Source organism: Carlito syrichta, unplaced genomic scaffold, assembly GCF_000164805.1.
Source record: "Carlito syrichta isolate Samal-C Ts95f unplaced genomic scaffold, Tarsius_syrichta-2.0.1 Scaffold314875, whole genome shotgun sequence".
Taxonomy (NCBI): Eukaryota; Metazoa; Chordata; class Mammalia; order Primates; family Tarsiidae; genus Carlito; species Carlito syrichta.
This window is the reverse complement of record NW_007258971.1, coordinates 398,647-421,232: the sequence shown is the minus strand read 5'-3', so window position 1 is coordinate 421,232 and position 22,586 is coordinate 398,647. Positions and strand designations below refer to the sequence as shown.

Genomic DNA, 22,586 nt, shown 5'->3' with positions numbered 1-22,586 from the left:
AGCCCTGTAATCCATGAAATCTGGGAATCACTATAGAAAACTGGCTACAAGGCTTAATGGGATGGGCTGGTGGTCTATAATTTTTGGGAGGTTAACTGGCCACACATGGAATCCCCCGGGGGCCCATAGAGTCTTCCTTTGCCCGTTGGTAAGTCTCTGTGGAGTTTCCATATAGCGGTAATTATTTGTGGATTTAGATAATGGTGGGCAGGTACACATTTAGAGAAAACAAGTGGGTTTATGAGGAAACATGAATGGGAAAAGATATTTGCCAAGGACTCCACCTGGGAGTACAGGGGCAGGTGCAAAGATCTTTGTTTTCAAAGACCTGAAACCTCAGTGGTAATGGATAAACATCTCTGTCAACAGGGGATTGTGAATCATTTGCGTTTGCCTTGAGGGTTTTTTCACCTACCTATCAACAACATTGATTGGTTTTGTTGGACAAAACATCCATGCATATCTTTCATTTGACTCACATATATGAGCTAATTTTTACTCAGTGATACACATACACACACACACACACACACACACACACACACACACACACATCTCTACTCACAAATACCCAATGAGCTTCTAAATTCAGGAATATAATATATACATCAGTGCTACCCGGTGAATTCCTTGGTATTTGGGAAATACCGGTGAAACAAGTAGACAATGTATATCGCTGCCATTTTGCAGAGGAAGAAACTGAAGCATCAAGTCACTCAATGAATGAAAGTCCCGTCTATTGTGCTAGGATTGAAGAGATAATACCAGGTTATCAGATATCGTTTCTAAATAAACATCAGTTACCACATTAGAAGTTTACAATAAGGATGAGGTATTAAAGAACACACCCAACTGATAGGTATTTTCCATCTGAACTGTGAGGCGAGAGACTTCATCACGCTGGCTAGGCTCATCCATATAAGGCACAGAACTTGTAGAGCTAAAAGCAAGGGAGAAAACATTTTTTAATCGTTATTATAATAATAACAGAAAATACAATATTACTTTAAGCCGAAATGTTACAAACATAAAGTTTCCCCTGAGACCATTTCAGGTAAGTCATATGTAAATATCAGTGACGTATTTAGAGTCTAAAACATTTTAGAGACGAAAATATTAAGATAGAGAAATTATTTGGAAAGTCTCCATGCGATGGTGGAAGCCCAGTGTAGTTGCCCAGGTCACTGGATTATCCAGAAAGTGTTTCCGGGGTTGATCTGTATATATGGGGGCAACGGAGAACATGTTTCAAAAGCCATTGCCAAGAGCATCTCCACCATCGACACAAAGGCTCTTCTCAAAGTAGAAATAAGGTAGCTTTCAGCGGGTCTGGAGGGGTATGTGAAGGGGCTTGAAACATTGGGAGACAACTCTGCATATACATGGGGCATTGTCAAGAGTTCCTTATCATATGGACCTCACAAAATCCCTTTAGAATGAAAAGGAACAACGAGAAACTCTTCCACCTGGCCAAGGAAACCACAATCCACCCAAATGATCCTGAACCAGTAAGCACCGATCACTCTTTTCAACACTGAGAAAGGGCTTTGGCTTGGTGAGCAAGGCAACAGGAGCTATCCAGGTGCTAAGCAGGTGGAGGAGCAGCGAGAAGCCCAAGTGTACCCCTGGTACCACTTAATCCCACCTAGTACCCAGGAAACTCAGCTGTAACGAATGACAGTCTCAACGTCCCGCTCCCAGTTCTCTCCACCTGTGAAAATGGACGTGAAGACAGGTGCCATTTCAAAGGAGGTAGGTGCTATAATAGCGAGTGTGTGTTCAGAGTGACCACTTTTAAGCAAGCTATGTTTTTGCTTTAATTAGAAAGGAAAGAGGTATTTGGTCCTCATCTTTGAGGTTTTTTTTTTTTTCTCTCTCTCTGCAAGGAGTTTAAAATACTTAGTCCTCAGCTGTTTGGAATTAGTGAACTCCTTGTAAATTGATATTTTAAGAAAATCACAGATAATCTAATTTTTAAAGTTCTTTAATGTAATACACTTCACGTCATAAATCAAGGTTTACCTACTCATCCCGAGAAGGTGATGGAAAAAATTCTGGCTCCTTTTTTCACGATGGATTGCTGGGTGAGTGATTTAGTCTTCTTTCTTATAACACCTGCCTTCCTCAATTTTCTCCTGCCCTTTGAAGTGGCACTAACCTGTTTGGCCATACTGGCAGCAGGTGTTGTGGGCAGTATCAAAGATAATAGCTTCTGCTTAAAAGACCTCACACATTACATAAAACCCCTGATTCTAGGATAAGCCAGTCTGTCCTAGTATTATGTATGCTACTTTTAACTTTGACAAACATTTCCCATCAATGATCTCCTTCTACCTTTATAATACCCTTTGAAATAAGTAGGGTTCATTATTCTACCCATATCAGAGATGAAGAGAATGTGGCAAAGGGCTTAATGTCATACACGTAGCAAAAGCCAGACCCAGATTTTCAAATGTCCTATTTACCTCAGTGACCAAGTCCCACATATGATCATTTCTGACAGAATGAAAATAAGGCTATGACTACCTGAAATAACGAATCACTGTGATTAAAATGTACCTACAGACACGTGGAAGGTGTTGCTAAAAGCTCCATTTCTTTGGACTGAACACCATATTTTAAAATCCATAGAAAGAGAAGTAGAGGTGGTATAAAATTCAAATTAGCTGAAGATAGAAGTCTAAGGCCAAGTGTGGGGACTCACGACTGTAATCCCAGCACTTTTGGAGGCCAATGTGGGAGGATTGTTTAAGCCCAGGGGTTTGAGACCAGACTGGGCAACATAGTGAAACCTTTTCTGGGCAAAAAAAAGTAGCTGGGTGTGGTGGTTCATGAAGTCCCAGCTACCTGGGAGGCTGAGGCAGAAGGATCATTTGAACACAGAAGGGTTGATGCTGTGGTGAGCCGTGATCATGCCACTGCATTCCAGCCTGGGTGACAGAGCAAGACCCTAACTTTAAAAAAACTCGCCTGGGCAACTTGGCGAGACCTCATCTCTACAATAAATCAAACAATGAGCCGGGCGTGGTAGCGCGCCCCTGTAGTTCCGGCTACTTGGAAGGCTGAAGTGGAAGGATCGCCGGAGCCCAGCGGGTCGAGGCTGCGGTGGCCAGGAGCAGCCACTGCACTCCAGTCTGGGCGACAGAGTGAGACTCCAACTCAAAAAAAAAAAAAAAAAAAAGGCTAAGACAAAAAAGCAAATAAGAGTTCTTCTTTTCAAATGGAAAAAAAATTATTTTTTTACTTTTGTATTGACAAGGTGTCACTATGTTGCCCAGGCTGGTCTCAAACTCCTGACCTCAAGTGATATTCCCACCTCATTCCCCCCAAGTTCTGGGATTACAAGGGTGAGCCACCACACCTGACTGAAATAAGGATTAGAAGCCATCCTTATTGTTGCTTTGTTCAATGTTACTGACAATTGGTAATCAGTGCACTTAATACTATTATTGTTATGAAATCAGCAATTTTGTTATGAAATCAGCTTCACAACCCCACGGGTTGAAGATTAGTGTGGAAATAGACAGTATGCATCTTTACTTTTTTTGCCTTTTTGAAGATGATTCTGTTCAGTGTCTATTTCCACAGTAATCATGTAAACAGTGTATGCTCCTTGTAAAAAATTCAGAACATAAAAGCATAAAGAAGGTAAAATTACACAAAAATGATTAATCCTAATAGTTATCTAACCATTGTTAACATTAAAAAAAAATCCTTTCTGACATGAATTTACATATGGGATTATGTTATAGATGCTGACTTTTTTTTCACTTAAAAATGTATTGTAGATAATTTTTCTTGTCAATAAATAGTAAACAATATTTTAAATATCAAGGTAGACTTTAATATATGCCCATTCCGGATTTTATTTAACCATTTGTCTTCCAGGCCTTTGGGGTTGTTTTCAATATTCCACTATTATAAGAAAAATCATAATGAACATCGTGCCAGGGACAGCCCTTTGCTTTCCAGTGCTGCTCTCTCCTTCTTACTTGGTAGCAGAATCCTAAATTTGTGGGAATATTTCTGACCAGACTGAAGACAAGTGCTAGGTCTCTTTTCATGTGGCCACGTGGCTGATGAGCCGAGTCTGTGGAACTGTTGGGTGGAAATTCTGAGACCACTTCCTCAAAAGTAATTCAAACAATAGGAGCCTGTTTTTACCCTCCTTAGTGCCTGGGATGTGTCTATGATGGCCAGAGCTCAGCAACCATCTTGGGTCTTGAAACGACCCTGTGGATCACAGATAAGCAAGGTAGACACTACATCCCTGAACTGTCTCCTTCCAGACTTTTTTTTTTATGAAAGAGAATATAAATTTCTCTGTTTTAAGCCAACATTTAAAAAAATTATTATAAGAAGCATTAGCTATAACGGATAAAAATTCTAACTAATATAGAGTTTACTACTTGGAAGTGGAATGCTGCAAGTAATCAAACATGGAACTTGGAATTAGTTGTGATGGCATGATTCTGGCTTACTGTAGCCGTGACTGCTTGGACTCAAACGATCCTCCCATCTTAGCCTCCCAAGTGGCTGGGACCACAGGCACACACCCACCATGTCTGGCTATTTTTGTGTACACACACACACACACACACACACACACACACACATTTGTAGAGATGAGATCTCACTATGTTGCCAAACCTTGTCTTGAACTCCTGGGCTCAAGCAATCCTCCTGCATCAACCTCCCCAAAATGCTGAGATTACAGGCATGAGCCACTGCACCTGGCCAGAGATGGGACTTTGAGAAGTAAGTTTTCAATATTTTGCTGGAAACCTGATAACCCCTATCATGCAGAGGGAAAATATTTGGTTAGCCTATTGCTTTCTGCACCTTGGAAGGCTGACCTTATGTCAAGACTATAACTTCATGGAAAAAAAAAATAGAAAAATTTTACTTTTTAAATACTGCATTTATGCTATTTTTTAAAAACTGAGATCTGATAATTTCCACAATAAATGAGATGAGTTGGATAAAGGGAGAGAAAAGAGAAGAATAGATATATGTTTTTTAAAAAGATCCTTATTCCTGGAGAAAAGACAGAGATAAAATACTGAGAGACAAAAGAGATAAAATATTTAAAATGCTTGCAATTATATAATGTTACTTAAGTAACATTAAACCAGAATATAGACTTGGTAAATTTTTAAAAACAAAAGAGTTCCTATATCTTAAAATTTGGGAAATACCAATATTAGTTCAGAATACTGGCTTAGAAAGTCTTGAATATATTTTCTATCAACAAACAGCTTTAGTCAAGCCCTCTGAAATCTTTAAAGATAAACATGTAAGATGCTCAAAAAGTAAATTTATAATTTTAGCTACAAGCCCTATATACCTGGCACAACAAATTAATTTGAGATATGCCACAATGTCACAAGTGAATGAGTACAGTTGCCCATGACCACATTTTCCCTAGTTTACAACGATAACCCTTCTAGACACATGTTCTCATTGCCAAGGGAAAGGGTTTTAATTCTATTTTTTTGAATGTGAAAATATTCTTGTTGTCTATGTGTTTTATCAGCTTATTGGCATTTATAGAGAAAAAAATTCAATGGGCAAAATGTGTCTAAGAGAGTTATAAAAGTTTTAGAAAAGAAGGAAAACTATTAAGTAATACAAAAAGACTGAAAGTCTGGTGCAAACTACTGAACAGATGAACTATTATTCCAAGGAGAAGACTGACAATTTGTAAGTCAAGGAAAAGTCCAAGAATCCTTGGAATCACATGTCCACCGTTGAGGCCGGATGCAGCCTGAATGCAGAAGCAGCTGCTTTTTTATAAGCCTCCTCTGTAGTACCTGGTCAACACTGGAGAGGTCCTGTGCTAACCTGGTAAGCTCTGTTCTGATTTTTTGCAGAAGCAAAAAAATCCCCAAAAAACAAAAAAACAAAAACAAAACAAAAAAAGAGGTTGGCACATGTTTATTCTTTAATGAAATTAATCTTGTCAACTTGCTTGCTGACTGATCCTTAAATTACATAGAATAAATAAATACAAGGCATGTTTTACTGTTACAATGATTAGGGATGGTAACAATAACTTCAGTTAATTCTCATCAGCCACAATAACATCTACTTATTATTGAGAACTCGTTTTCATACATTTTCACCAGTCATTATTATCTAGTTGTTTTGAAGCTACAGGAAGAGATGATATTGAATGCATGACTGGCTGTGGAGACAGCAAGGTAGTCGATTAAAGGTCAGGATATCATCTCTTCCTTCTACGTGTAACCATGAAATGCCTGGAACGACCCTATTTGAAATGGTATCGTGTGTGTGTGTGTGTGTGTGTGTGTGTGTGTTTGACACACTGCTACTAAAGTCATGTGCTGCCTCTCAGTGGACATATTTCAGAGTGCACAGAGAAAAAGAAGGTCTTCAGAGTGTACATTTGTGTGTCTGTTGTTTTGTTTTTTCTTTATTCTTTTAACAAACATTTATAGCCCACAATTTTTCAGGCAAAGTGGGAAATACTGGTAATACAGATAAAAATCCGAGCCCCTGTGATTGAAAAGCATAGTGTAGAATATGAGATAAAATATGCATAGAAACTCCCTTACTTGGGAATTGAGAGCATCCAAGGATATTTTTATGAATGTATGCTGAAGAGTGAACGCAAACCAGCTCTTCCCCAGAAGTAGACGGCAGTACTTGTCTGGTAAGGTAGTTCAGTTTTGCAGCCATTCAATTGATAGCATGTGTGCTGGGTTTTATGTACAGGCATACCTCATTTCATTAGGCTTCACTTTATTGCACTTCGCAGACACTGTGTCTTTTTTTGCAGTCTGAAGGCTTCTGGGAACCCTGCACCAAGTGATTCTGTGAGTGCCGTTTTTCCAACAACATGTACTCTCTTCATGTCTCTGCATCACATTCCCATAATTCTGGCAATATTTCTAACTTTTCATTATTGTTGCATCTGTTACGGTGACCTGTGATCAGTGACCTTTGCTGTTACTACTGTAATTGTTTTAGGGCACCACAAACCACACCCACATAAGATTCACATATTGATTCACATGATGTCGTGAATCAATAGTGTGTGAGCTCTGACTGCTCACCAACCAGCCGATCTCCTCTCTCCCCCTCTCCTGGGGCCTCCCTATTTCCTGAGACACAACAATATTGAAACTAGAGCAGTGAGGAACTCTTCAGTGGCTTCTAAAGGTTTTTCTAGTGGAAGAAAGAGTCTCATGTCTTTAACTTTAAATCGAAAGTTAGAAATGATTAAGCTTAGTGAGGAAGGTCTGTCCAAAGTTGAAACAGGACAAACACTAGGCCTCTCATGCCAACCAGTTAGCCAAGCTGTGAATGCGAAGGAAAAGTTCTTGAAGGAAATTAAAAGTGCTTTCCCAGTGAATGTACGAATGATAAGAAAGTGCCACAGTCTTATTACCGATATGGAGAAAGTTTGAGTGAGCTGGATGGAAGCTCAAGCCAGCCACAACGTTCCTGCAAGCAAGGCCTAATTCGAAGAGAGGACCCAACTCCTCTCAATTCTGTGAAGACTGAGAGAGGTGGGGAAGCTGCAGAAGGAAAGTTGGAAGCCAGCAGAGCTTGGTTCACGAGGTTTAAGGAAAGAAGCCTCCATCACATAAAAGTACAAGGTGAAGCAGCAAATGCTGTTAGAGAAGAAGCTGCGTTACGTATCCAGAAGACCTAGCTAAGCTCATTGATGAAGGTGGGTACGCCAAACAACAGAATTTCTGTGTAGATGAAACAGCCTCCTATTGGAAGATGCCATCTAGGAGTTTCAGAGCTAGGGAGACAGCAATGCCTGTCTTCAAAGCTTCAAAGGACAGGCTGACTCTCTTGTTAGGGGCTCATGCAGTGGTGATTTTAAGTTGAAGCCAGCACTCACTTACCACCCTGAACATTCTAGAGCCTTTAAGACTTATGTTAAATCTACTGTGCTCTATAAATGAAACAAGAAAGCCTGGGTGACAGCACATCTGTTTAAGCATGGTTTCTATAATATTTTAACCCTACAGTTGAAAACTCCTGCTCAGAAAAAACCGATTCCTTTCAAAATATGACTGCTCATTGACAATGCACTTGGTCCCCCAAGAGCTCTGATGAGATGTCCAAGGAGATGAATGTGGCTTTCATGACTTGCGAACACAACATCCATTCCACTGCTCATGGCTTAAGAAGTCATTTCAACTGTTAAGACATATTATTTACTTATTTTTGTAGTTTTTAATTGACATCATAGTTGAACATATTTATGGAGTACATATGATATTTTGATACATGCATATATAATGTGTAGTCATCAAATCGGGATAATTGGGCTATCCATGACCTCAGACATTTATCTTTTCTTTGTGTTGGGGACATTAGAATTCATCTCTTCCAGCTATTTTGAAGTATATAATAAAATGCTAACTATAATTTTCCTACTGTATTATCGAATACCGGAACTCATTCCTCCTATCTAACCGTATTTTTGTCCCCATTAACTAACTTCTCTTTACCCCTGAGTCTTATAATTTGAGAAATTCCTTTTGAAAGGCTATTGCTTTTGGGAGGCCGAGGTGAGTGAATTGCCTGAGCCTGCGGGTTCGAGACCCACCTGGGCAACTTGGCGAAACCTCATCTCTACAATAAATCAAAAAATCAGCCGGGTGTGGTAGCACGCGCCTGTAATTCCGGCTACTTGGAAGGCTGAGGTAGAAGGATCATCAGAGCCCAGCAGGTTGAGGTTGCAGTGTCCGGAAGCGGCCACTGCACTCCAGTCTGGGTGACAGAGTGAGACTCCGACTCAAACAAATAAATAAATAAATAAAATTGAAAGGCTATTGCTGTCCTAGATCATGGATCTGAGCAAAGTAAATCGCAAACCTTCTGGAAAGGATTCACCACTCTAGATGCCATTAAGAACATTCGTGAATCATGATAGGAGGTCAAAATATCAACAATAACAGGAGTTTGGAAGAAGTTGATTCCAACCCTCAGGGATGACTTTGAGAATTCAAGACTCCAGTGAAGAAGGAACTGAAGATGTGGTGAAAATAGAACGAGAACTTGAATTCGTGTTAAAAGAAACACATTTACAGCTAGGTAGGAGGACTAAGTTTCAGTGCTCGAAACCACTGTAGGATGACTATGGTTAGTGATAACATATTCTATAGATTCCAATAGCTAGAAAGAGGATAGTGAATGTTTCCAATGTTGGAGATGATGGATACGCTAGCACCCTGATCTAGTCACCATGCATTACAGGTATCAAAGCATCACTATGTACCTCATGGATATGTACAATTATTATTTGTCAATTAAAAAATGACTAGTGAGGAAGATGGTGGCAGAGCCAGACAGACTATGTGAGTCCCAGTGTGAGTGAGTGAGTGTATGGAAATTTTTGCATACATGTTTGTCAGTAAGTGGGTGTGTGAGTGACTGACTGAGTGGGGACTTGGAAGCAGGTGGCCAGGGCTCTCCTGGCAAAGTGGTTGTGTTGAAGCTGCTCTGCTTGGACTCTGGCACTTCCCAGGGCACAGAAGCCGAGCACCATTTTTAAAAAATCAGCAAAGCCCTTCCCAGGAAGAGGTTGCTGGGAGTGACTGCTCGCTCCAGGCTCTGCCTCACCACTGCAGTTCATGGCCAGACACCAGGAGCAAGGGCTGTGGAGGGAATACAGGGAGGGAGCCCAGAGGCAGGGCCCCACTGAAGAAGAAGAAAGAGGTACTCTGCCACTCTCTTGACAACTAGGCAAGAAAGTGCTCTGGCTTGCTCATCATGGAGCGGCAGACCCTATCTTTGTGACCGGCAAATTGAGTACTCAGGGGTTGATTGTGACCCAGAGGGAATATACCAAAAGCACAAAGTCCAGAGGGACAGGATGAGTGCTAAGTCTCAGGCATCCTACCCCCCACCCTGATTCAGCCATGGGACAAAAGCTGTGACCAGAAAAGGATGAGGAAGATCCCCAAAGAGATCAGCTGGTGTGTCTGAGGCTGACCCAACCCCCTTCTCTTCAGCAATCCTCTGAAGTCAGACCCACACAGCTGGGGCACAACTCAGGCAGAGTTGAACTCAGGCGGAGCCTGTGAGATGAACTCAGGTGGAGCCTGGAGGTCAGCCATGATAGGAGGACTCTACTCCAGGATAAACCTGGCTGGAGCACCCCCTGACCAGTACCCAGGGAAGAGACAATCCCACACTTCCCCACTGGAATGGATACCCTTGACAATATGAGAGTGAGAGGGGAGGACTGAGCCCCACCCACCCCCACTGCTGCCTCCTCCTTCCCCTGGTAGGTCACTGGGGAGATTGTGAGTGAGGCTACAGCTCTGCAGAAGATAGCAGAGGGGCTTACTTGTGAGCAGCTGAGAGGAACCATTACAGGACCTGTCACAATAGGGCAGGTTGTTTTTTATTTTGGGGGGCCTTTTAAAAATTCTTTTTTCTTTTTCCTTTGTGAATGAATGTGTACATGAGGGTTCAATCTGCATTGCCCCCTCATCTTTTTTTCTTTCTTCTTTTTTCCTTACTTTCTTCTTTTTTTTTTTGTTTATGTGTGTATGTGAATGATTGAGTTTTCACCTTTCAGTGTTTTTGTTTGTTTGTTGTCTTCTTTTTTTTTTTGAGTTGGAGTCTCACTCTGTCGCCCAGACTGGAGTGCAGTGGCCACTCCTGGCCACCGCAGCCTCGACCTGCTGGGCTCCGGCGATCCTTCCACCTCAGTCTTCCAAGTAGCTGGAAATACAGGTGCGCACTACCAAGCCCGGCTCATTTTTTGATTTATTGTAGAGATGAGGTCTCGCCAAGTTGCCCAGGCGGGTCCCGAACCCACATGCTCAGGCAATCCACTCACCTCAGCCTCCCAAAGGCGTGGGATTACAGGCTGAGCCACCGAGCCTGGTTGTTGTCTTCTTTTTTTAGCTTAATGTGTGCGTGAATGTATGTGTGAGGTATGATTTTAATTCCTTTTTTCTCCTCCTTTCATTTTGTGTTGGGCGTGTGTGTGTGTGTGTGTGTGTGTGTGTGTGTGTGTGTTTAATTTTTTTTTTGCTTTGGTTTCTGTCTTTGTTTTTACTATTTTTTTATTTTTAGTTTTTAATTTTTTTTTTTTTTTGAGTAGGAGTCTCACTCTGTTGCCCAGGCTGGAGTGCAGTGGCTGCTCCCAGCCACCACAGCCTCGACCTGCTGGGCTCCAGTGATCCCTCCGCCTCAGCCTTCCAAGTAGCCGGAATTATAGGCATGCGCTACCACACCCAGCTGATTTTTTTATTTATTGTAGAGATGAGGTCTCACTGCCCAGGTGGGTCTTGAACCCATGGGCTCAGGCAATCCACTCACCTCAGCATCCCAAAGGCATGGTATCCACCAAGCCTGGCTAATTTTAAATTTTTGATCCTCTTATTTGAGTCTACTTTTCTGTGTTCTCCTCACTGCTATTACTGTATCTTGGATTCAGGGGGGTACACACATGTACCCATTGCATACTCATATAGAGTGGTGGTGGGGAGCGGGTCTCAGGGAACCCATACTACAACTAGTGAACATCGTGACTTGTAAGTAGTTTCTGAATCCTAGCTCCCCATTCCCCACCATATTCAACTCTCAAAACTAAAAAAGACAGCAAAACTTTCCACCCACAGCTCTGTTTCAAAATAGAACAAATTCAGAGCCCTGATCATAAAAGAACAGAGGACAGAGAAAACATCAGAAGTGAAAGCCTCTCCCACTGCCACCGAATAATGGAACTAAAGACAAAAGGAGATCTGTCACAAAGGAGGAAAAATAAGTGGAAGAACACTGGTAATTCCCAGTGTAACAAAGAGAAAGTGCCTGGAAAATCAGACCTCAGAATCCAAACAATGGGTGTCACCAACCACTGGCTCCATAATACAACAGGGATTAGAGAATTGATTTAAAGATGAATAAGACTCAAGAAAGACAAGATGCAACACTGAAAAACTTACAACAAAGATTTTGACCATAAGAAAATTTCATCCAGGGAATAAATAACTAGATAACAAGCATGGAAAGCAGAATTAATCAAGCAGAAGAAGGAATCTCAGAACTTGAGAATCAAAGCATGGAATTAATCTAATGTGTAAAAAACATAGGAAAAAAACTCAGAAAGAAAGAACAAAGCCACCAAGAGATGTGAGATTATATCAACAGGCCAACCCTATGCCTGATTGGTATCTGAGAAGAAGAAAGGGACTGGAGAACACCCTGGAGTAAGTATTCCAGGAGGTTACCCAAGAAAACTTTCCCCATCTCACCAGGGATATGACCATCCAAACATAAGAGATACAGAGAACCCCCACAAAACATAAAATGAGAAGACCAACCACTAGACACATAGCAATTTGCCTACACAAAGTAGGTACAAAAGAAAAAATCCTAAAGGCAGCAAGAGAGAAAGGTGAGACTACCTACTGGTGAAAACCAATCAGAATAGCAGCAGGCCTATTGATAGAAACACTAAAGGCTAGAAGGGACTGGAGTCCAATATCAAAGTCCTCAAAGATAAACAATTTCAACTGAGAGATTTCATACCCTGCCAACTACAGCTTCATCAGTGATGGAAAATTAAAATCCTTCCCAGACATCCAGTCCCTAAGAAATTATGCAGTTTCCAGACCAGCTCTACAGGAGATATTTAAAAAGGTATTAAACACAGAAGAAAGAAAACAAACAAACAAACAAAAAGATTGGTCACACACTTCCCAAGAGAACAGGAGAACACAGAATCAACAGAGAATATATCATGACTGCAAACTTGAAAACACATACACATACAACAACCCAAAAGTTAAAAAAACAAAACAAAACAAAACAAAAACCAAAGGAAAAAAACTTTATAAGAACCTGATGACAGGGCTAAAAAGCATATTTCAATAATCAGCCTGAATGTGAATGGACTAAATGTACCACTGAAAAGACACAGAATGGTAAACTGTATTAAAAAAAAAACAACCATGATCCAATAATCTGCTGTATCCAGGAAATTCATCTCACCACAAGGGACACACACAGACTCAGAGTTAGAGGATGCAAAACAAATTTCCAGGTGAAGAGATCACAAGAGCAGGCAGGAATCATGATCTTAATATCAGACAAAATAACTTTTAAGCTATCAAAAATTTAAAAAGATAAGAAGGAACACTACATAATGATAAAAGATTCAATCTATCATCCATCCTAAACATATATGCACCCAACACAGGAGCACCAGTATTTATAAAGCAACTACTAAGTAAACTAAAAAGGATACTGACTCTAACACTATTATAGCTGGGGAGATTATGAGTGAGAGAATGTTTTAAAATTTTTTTCTTTTTCCTTTGTGAATGAATGTATATGTGAGGGTTCAATCTGCATCCCCCCACCTTTTTTTCTTATTCCTTTTTCTCCTTCCTCTTTTTTCTTTATTATTTTGTTTTTTTGTTTTCTGTTTTTGTGTGTATATGAATGAGTGTTTCATCCTTCAGTTTTTTTGTTTGTTTATTTGTTTCTTAGTGGGGACTTAAATACCCCACTCACAACCCTAGATAGATCATCAAGGCAAAGAAAATCAACGAAGAAATCTGGAACTGCAACCTGACACTTGACCAAAGGGAATTAATAAGTACCTACAGAACACTCCACTCAACAACCACAGAATATACATTCTACTCATCAAGATTGGAACATACTCCAAATCTTCTTCCATAAATCAAGCATAAATGATTTCTCAAGATCAAAATACTGCCATGCACCTTCTCAGACCACAGTGGAATAACAATAAATATCAACACCATTAAAATTCCCCCAAAACCTACAAAGGCATGGACACTAAAAAGCATGAAGCTGAATGACTACTGGGTCAACACTAAAATCAAAACAGAAATTAAAAGATTCCTGGTAACAAATGAAAGCAAAGAAACATCTTACCAAAACCCTGGGATGCAATGAAATCAGTTCTACGAGGGGAACTTATATCTCTACAATCACATATCAAGAAAATTGAAAGATCACAATCTAACAGCCTAACAAATCACCTCAGGGAGCTGGAAAGACAAGACCACCAAAACCCTAACATTAGCAGAAGAATTCAGATCACCAAAGTAAAAGCCCAAATATAGGACAAGGAAGACCAAACTTTCATCGAAAAAATCAACAAAACAAAAAAAATGGTTCCTTGAAAGAATAAACAAAATTGATGGACCCAAATAGAAGAGAGAAAAAGCTCAAATAAACAAAATCAAAAATGCAAAAGACCAAATCACAACTGACCTTGAAGAAATACAGAAGATTATCAGAGATTACTATGCACACCTGTATGGAAACTTGATAACCTAAATGAAATGGAGGACTTTCTGACATGACACAACCCTCAAGGTTGAAACAAGAAGACACGGAGACACTAATTACACCAATAGCAACCCAGAACATTGACTCCATCATAAGAAAACTACCTACAAAAAAAAAAAAAGCCCTGAACCAGATGACTTTCCAGTGGCATTCTGCAAAACATATAAGGAGGAGCTGATACCAATCCTATTGAAGGTATTTCAAGCAATTGAGAAAGATGGAATTCTCCCCAAATCATTTTACAAAGCTAACATCATACTGATACCCAAACCGGGTAAAGATCCCACAAAAAAAGAGAACTACAGGCCAACATCCCTGAGGAACACAGTTTCAAAAATTATCAACAAGATTCTAGCAAATTGGATCCAACAACACATCTCAAAAATCACTCACCATGACCAAGTAGGCTTCATCCCTGGGATGCAGGGCTGGTTCAACATCCACAAGACCACAAATATAATTAAATACATCAACAGATATAAAAACAGGAGCCACACAATTATATCATTAGATATAGAAAAAGCTTTTGATAAAATCTGGCATTCCTTCTTGATAAAAACCCTCAAGCACCTAGACATAGAAGCAATATATCTCAAAATAGTAAGCACCGTCTACGATAAACCCACAGCCAACATACTGCTAAATAGAAACTGGAAGCATTTCCCCTGAAAACCAGAACAAGACAAAGCTGCCCACCCTCACCCCTCCTGTTCAACATTGTGTTGAAAGTCCAAGCTAGAGCAATTGGACAAGAGAAGGAAATCAGGGGTATCCAAATAGGAAAAGAGGAAGTTAAATTATCCCTCTTTGCTGATGATATGATCCTATACCTTGAAAATCTAAGAGAATCTGTCAAAAACCTCCTTTCACTGATAAAGGACTATGGCAAAGTCTAGAGGTAGAAAATGAATGTGCAAAAGGCGATCTCATTGTTATACACCAATAGCAAACAGGTACAGAACCAAATAGAAAGCACAATCCCATTCACAATAGCCACAAAAAAATGAAATACCTCAGCATCTTCCTAACCAGAGAAGTGAAAGTCCTTTAGAAAGAAAACTATATAACACTGCTCAAAGAAATCCAAGAAGACACAGACAAATGGAAAAATATTCCATGCTCATGGATAGGAAGAATCAGCATTGTTAAGATGTTCATCCTATCAAAGGCAATCTACAGATTCAATGTAATACCCATTAAATTACCAACATCATTCTTTTCAGACTTGGAAATGACAATATAGAAATTCATATGAAAACATAAATGACCAAGAATACCCAAAAAATCCTTGGCAAAAGAAATAAAGTCGGAGGTATCATACTTCCAGACTTTAAAATTTACTATAAGGTTACTATAATCAAATTAGCCTGGTATTGGTATCAGAACAGGCATATGGACTAATGGAACAGGATAGAGCTTCTGAAAGCAAAACCTGTTTCTTAACCAACTCATATTCAATGAAGCCTCCACCAATAACCACTGGAGAGAGGAGAAGCTATTTAGTAAATGGTGTTGCAAAAACTGGCTGACCACATGCAGAAGATTGAAACAGGACCCCTACCTATTACCATACACAAAAATTAACTCTAAATGGATCAAGTACATAAACCTAAAACCTAAAACCATAAGAATCTTAGAAAATGCAGAAGACACCCTTACAGAAATCAAAGTAGGCAACCAACTCCTGATCAAAACCCCAGATGTCCATGCCATAAGAGATAGGATAGATAAGTGGGACTCATTACATTGACAAGTTTCTGCAAAGCAAAATAAACCATCAAGAGACTGGGGAGACAGTTCACAGAACAGGAATAAATATTTGCCAATTGTATTTCTGGCAAAGGCCTAACATCCAGGATCTACAAAGAATTCAAATGTGACCAAAGGAAAAAACAAACAGCCTCATTAAAAAGTGGGCAAAAGGAATGAATAGACCCTTTTCAAAAGAAGAGATACAGGCAGGCAACAGACATATGAAAAAGTGCTCTGCCTCACTAATCGTCAGATAAATGCAAATCAAAACCACATTGAGATACCCCAGTAAGAATGGCCATCATTAATAAAACAAACAACAACAGATGCTGGCGAGGATGCAGAGAAAAGGGAACACTTCTACACTGTTGGTGGGAATGCAAACTAGTTTAACCTCTGTGGAAAACAGTGTGACGATTTTTGAAAGAACTAAAGATTGATCTTGCATATAAGCCAGTAATCTCCCTTCCAGGAATATACCCAGAGGAACTCAAATCATTCTATAAAAAAGATATCTATGCATGCATGTTTACTGCAGCACTATTCACAATACCAAAAACATAGAACCAACCATGCTGCCCATCAAAACTGTAAAGAATAAAAAAAAAAGGTACATACGCACAATAGAATTTTACACAGTCATAAAGAACAAACATGGACTTTTCCAGCAACTTGGATGGATTTAGAGTCTATAATTCTCAGTGATCTATCACAGAAACAAAGAACAAAGTTCCATATGTTCTCACTAATAAGTGAACCCTGAACATTTACCATTTTCTATAAGAAAGGGATTGGTGGGCAACCCCTTCAGGTCCTCTCCCACTGTGGGGGCTTTTCTGTCCTCTCAATAAATCCTGAAAAAAAGAAAAAAGAACAAAAGAAAGGGATTGGCAGTAGCAGGAAACTGCCAGGGGAGGGTGGGACACATAACATCAATAAGGGTACCTGATCTCAAACCAGGCAAAGTGCAGATCAAAGGGAGGCCCAAACTTTACCTGTATGATGTCCACTTGTATTGTATACCTAATCCTGAATTGTACCCCACATCTTTAAAACAAAATATGTATATATGAAAAAGTCGGGCAAGATGGCGACAGGACAGCCTGGTCTATGAGACCCTCCGCAAAGGAGAATGCAGAGGGTCTCTGGCTCTCTCCCCGGGGTCTGTGGATCCCAATGTCGGCAGCCTGCTCTTCACATGGAGCTCGGCCATCGCCACCTCTGGGGCATTGCAGCGGTGGGGACAGCCACTGTAGCCTCCGTGGCTGCTGTAGCGCATCGTGCCACCCGTGCCTGAGGTGATCCATGGCTTCAGTCCTTGAAGCCCCTGCAAGCAAGATCTGCTAGGATCACTGCCACCTCTGCTGCCACCATGACGTCCTGCTGGCTGTGGGTTTCCTCCCGTGTGCCCCTAGGCAGGCTCCCATCTCCGGCCTCTGCCCGCTCCTGTCCGGCCTCACCCCTCTGGGGCGAGTAGCTGGGATAGCACCACCTGCTGGCGATTCAAGGTAACAACACCGAAACAGGAGAAACAAGCTTGAGAAACAGACACAGGCCAGATTTGAGTTGTGAACTGAGTGGTGATCTGAACTGTCCTTCACAGCAGGCCAGGGGCAACTGACCCTAACTGTAAACAAATTTACCAGCTAGAGAAGACAGCTAGAAATCAGAGCTGAAAGGACATTGGACTTAAACGAAAAGTCTGAGTGTACTTGATTGGTTCTGTTACTTTAATGACTTGATTCTATTTCTACTGTTTTATTCCTTTTTTTCTCTTCCTTTTCTTCTCTTTTCTCCTCTCTGTAAACCATATCTTTGTATAGAGGAACAGCACACCAATAAAGTGGTTGGTTACCTTGTATGTTAGCATCATTGTATGTTTTAGTTTTTTTTGTATGGGAGTTGGTTAGTCTGTAGCCATGGTCTATTGTTTTTATCTGTTTCAGTTTAGGTCTCTCTCTCCATTTGCTGGTACATTCGTCTGTTTTCCCCCTTACTCCTCTCTCTCTCCACCCCCCTCTTCCCCCCACTGTCTGCTCCGTTCTCTTCCTTCTGCTAACCTCATTTTATTTCAGGGAGTAAACCTACAGCCCCCACTGCATGGAAAGATTCCAAGGCAGTGGGAAGTGGGTTTCAGATTATCCATGCACCTGTCGGCAGATACCAGGACCTGCAGATAGATTTTGAATAACAGCTCCCCCCTTAAGTAAATCTCAAAACTGCCAAAAGGACCACCCCCAACCTCCAGTGAAACTCCAGAATTGAACAAAGTAAGAGGACATACATAAAGAAGAATAGGAGATTGAACAAACAGAAGTAAAAGCAACCCTTCTACCCCTGAATAACAGAATTAATGAAGATGGTGACATGGAGGGAAGGAAAAAGTAGGGAGGGAAAAAAACCACACAAACGAAGAAAAACCAAAAGAAGAATACAAGTCTCACACAGACCCCTGGAAGGTCAGACACTGAGAAAACAGACTCCGGAACACAAACAACAAAGAGCCCCAGAATGACTGGTCATATGCAACAAACCCAGACATCAAGACATTAATAGAGACAAGTTAAAAAATTGAAGAGAGACAAGAAGAAAATAGGAAGGAGCTGATGTCAGAAATAACAGCAGTAAAGAACACTGTGATGGAAATAAATAACAGACTAATAAGCATGGAAAGCAGAATGAGCCAAGCAGAAGAAAGAATCTCAGAGCTTGAAGACCGAAACACAGAACTAACCCAAACTGTCAAAAACATAAAAAAGAAGCTCAAGAAGACAGAACAAAACCTTCAAGAGATAAATAATCACTTCAGGAGACCGAACCTAAGAGTAATTGGCCTTCCTGAGGCAGAGAGAGAAACAGAGGCCACACGGGAGCAAACATTTCATGAAATCATTCAAGAAAACGTCCCTCATCTCATCAATGATGAAAAAATTCAAACACAAGAGATTCAGAGAACCCCTGCAAGACAACAGATGAGAAGACCAACTCCCAGACATATAATAATTCACCTAAATAAAGGTATAAAAGAAAAAATCCTAAAGACAGCAAGAGAAAAAGGTTAGACTACCTACCAGGGAAGACCAATTAGAATAGCAGCAGACTTATCTACAGAAACACTCCAGGCTAGGAGAGCTTGGAGCTCTATCTTCAAAGTTCTAAAAGATAAACAGTTTCAACCGAGAATAACCTACCCAGCCAAGCTAAGCTTCATCAGTGTGGGAGAATTGAAATCTTTTCCAGATATCCAATCTCTAAGAACCTCCACTACCACCAGACCATCTTTACAAGAAACACTTAAGAAAGTATTGAACACAGAAGAAAAGGAAAAAAGAACAACAATGTTCTTCACAATAGTACAGGTAAAAGATTAAAAACACACATGATCCAACTCTAAAACCAAAAGAAAGACAACACACAAACAGGAAGAACAACAACTCTGTAAGAACATTATGATAGGGATCAACTCTTACATTTCAATAATTAGTTTGAATGTAAATGGACTAAGTGCACCACTGAAAAGACACAGAATGGCAAAATGGATAAAATATCACCAGGCAACAATCTATTGCCTTCAAGAGATTCACCTCACTAGAAAGGACACTCACAGACTCAAAGTAAGAGGATGGGAAACAAATTTTCAGGTGAATGGAACACACAAAAAGGAGGAGTTATGATCTTAATCTCAGACAAAATACCCTTTAAGCTATCAAAAATTTAAAAAGATACAGAAGGCCACTACATAATGATAAAAGATTAATCCATCAACAAGAAATATCCATTCTAAACATATATGCACCCAACATAGGAGCACCAACTTTCATAAAGCAGCTCCTAGGTAAACTAAAAAAAGATATCGACTCCAATACCATCATAGCTGGGGACTTTAATACCCCACTCACAACCCTAGACAGATCATCAGGACAAAAAAATCAGCAATGAGATCCGAAACCTCAATGTGACTCTTGATCAAATGGACTTAATTGATACCTACAGAACCCTCCATCCAAAGACCAGAGAATACACATTCTACTCATCACTGCATGGAACATACTCTAAGATTGACCACATACTTGGCCATAAATCAAGCATAAGCAAATTTAAAAGGACCGAAAATTTACCATGCACCTTCTCGGACCACAGTGGAATAAAAATAAACATTAACACCAACAAGGTTCCCCCCAAAACCAGAAAGACATGGACACTAAACAGCATGATGCTAAGTAAGTCTTGGGTCAATGATGAAATCAAAAAAGAGTTTAAAAGATACCTGGAAACAAATGAAAATGAAGAAACATCTTACCAAAATCTCTGGGACACCATAAAAGCTGTAGTAAGAGGGGAATTTATATCTTTAAAAATGCACATGAAGAAAATGGAAGGATCACAAATTAACGGCCTAACAAGCCACCTAAGGAAGCTGGAAAAGCAAGACCACAAAACCCTAATTTCAACAGAAGAATCCAGATTACCAAAATAAAAGCCCAAATCCAGGACATAGAAGACAAAAAGATAATACAAAAAAATCAATGAAACAAAAGGCTGGTTCTTTGAAAGGATAAACAAGATCGATGGTCCCCTAGCTAGACTGACCAAGAAAAAGAGAGAAAAAGCCCAAATAAACACAATCAGAAACACAAAAGATGAAGTCACATCTGATCCTGAAGAAATACAAAAGATCATTAGAGACTACTTTGTACACTTGTATGGAAACAAACTTGAAAACCTTTCGGAAATGGAGGACTTTCTGTCATCACACAACCTGCCTAGGGTGAAACAAGAAGAAATTGAGGCCCTAAATAGACCAATAACAATCAAGGAAATTGATCATGTAATAAGAAAACTACCTACCAAAAAAACCCTGAACCAGATGGGTTTCCAGCACAATTCCACAAGACATTTAAGGAGGAGCTTATACACAATCCTACTGAAGGTATTCCAGGTGATTGAGAAAGATGGAACTCTTCCCAAATCATTTTACAATGCCAACATTACATTGATACCCAAGCCAGGTAAAGACCGAACAAAGAACGAGAACTACAGGCCAATATCTTTGGTGAACATAGATGCTAAAGTTCTCAACAAGATCCTAGTGAACTGGATTCAAAAACACATCTCAAAAAATCATCCATCATGACCAAGTAGGCTTCATCCCTAGGATACAAGGCTGGTTCAGCATTCGTAAAACCATAAATATAATTAAATACATCAACAGATGTCAAAACAAAAACCACATGATGATATCATTAGATGCAGAAAAAGCTTTTGATAAAATCCAGCACCCCTTCTTGATAAAAACCCTTGATCATCTAGGCATACGGGGAACATACCTCAAAATAGTAAAAGCCATCTACGAGAAACCCACAGCCCGCATACTCCTAAATGGACAAAAATTGGAACTATTTCCCCAGAAAACTGGAACAAGACAAGGCTGCTGACTCTCTCCCCTCCTGTTCAACATAGTATTGGAAGTCCTGGCTAAAGCAATCAGAGAAGAGGAGGCAATCAGAGGTATCCAAATAGGAAAAGAGGAAGTCAAGTTATCTCTCTTTGCAGATGACATGATTGTGTACCTTGAAAACCCAAGAGAATCTATCAAAAACCTCCTTACACTGATAAAGGACTTTGGCAAAGTCTCAGGATATAAAATAAGTGTGAAAAGACAATCGCATTTCTTTACACCAATAATATACAAACAGAAACCCAAATAAAAACCACAATTCCATTCACAATAGCCACAAAAAAATGAAATACCTTGGCATCTTCCTAACCAGAGATGTGAAAGACCTTTACAATGAAAACTACAAAACACTGCTCAAAGAAATCAAAGATGACACAAACAAGTGGAAAAATATCCCATGCTCATGGATTGGAAGAATCAACATTGTAAAGATGTCCATCCTACCTAAGGCAATCTACAGATTTAATGCAATACCCATCAAATTGCCAGCAACATTCTTCTCAGACCTAGAAAAAACACCACAGGAATTCATATGGAAACACAAATGACCAAGAATAGCCAGAACAATCCTCAGCAAAAAACAAAACAAAACAAAACAAAGCAGGTAGTATCACATTACCAGACTTCAAACTTTACTATAAAGCTACAATCATCAAAACAGCTTGGTATTGATATAGGAACAGGCATATAGATCAATGGAATAGAATTGAGATTCCAGAAGCAAAACCTCAATTTCTCAACCAACTCATCTTCGACAAAGCCTCCACCACCTATCACGGGGGAGAGGAGAACCTATTCAGTAAATGGTGCTGGGAAAACTGGCTGACCACATGCAGAAGACTGAAACGGGACCCCTATCTATCCCCATACACAAAAATTAACTCTAAATGGATCAGAGACCTAAATGTAAAACCTCAAACTATAAGAACCTTAGAAAATGCAGGACACACCCTTACAGAAATTGGAACTGGCACCCAATTCCTGAACAAAACCCAAAACCCACAGGCCATAAGAGATAAGATAGACAAGTGGGACCTCATTAAAC

The 22,586-nt window shown here is 40.0% G+C and overlaps 1 protein-coding gene across 1 annotated transcript in view; it reads right to left on the bottom strand.

Annotated features, from left to right (window-relative positions):
- TCTEX1D1 (Tctex1 domain containing 1) overlaps window positions 1-22,586 on the bottom strand; it is a 39,727-nt gene that overhangs the window by 6,111 nt on the left and 11,030 nt on the right. Inside the window, exon 4 of the mRNA XM_021706005.1 lies at window positions 849-940. Coding sequence (XP_021561680.1) covers window positions 849-940 — 92 coding nt within the window. The remainder of the gene's footprint in view (window positions 1-848; window positions 941-22,586) is intronic.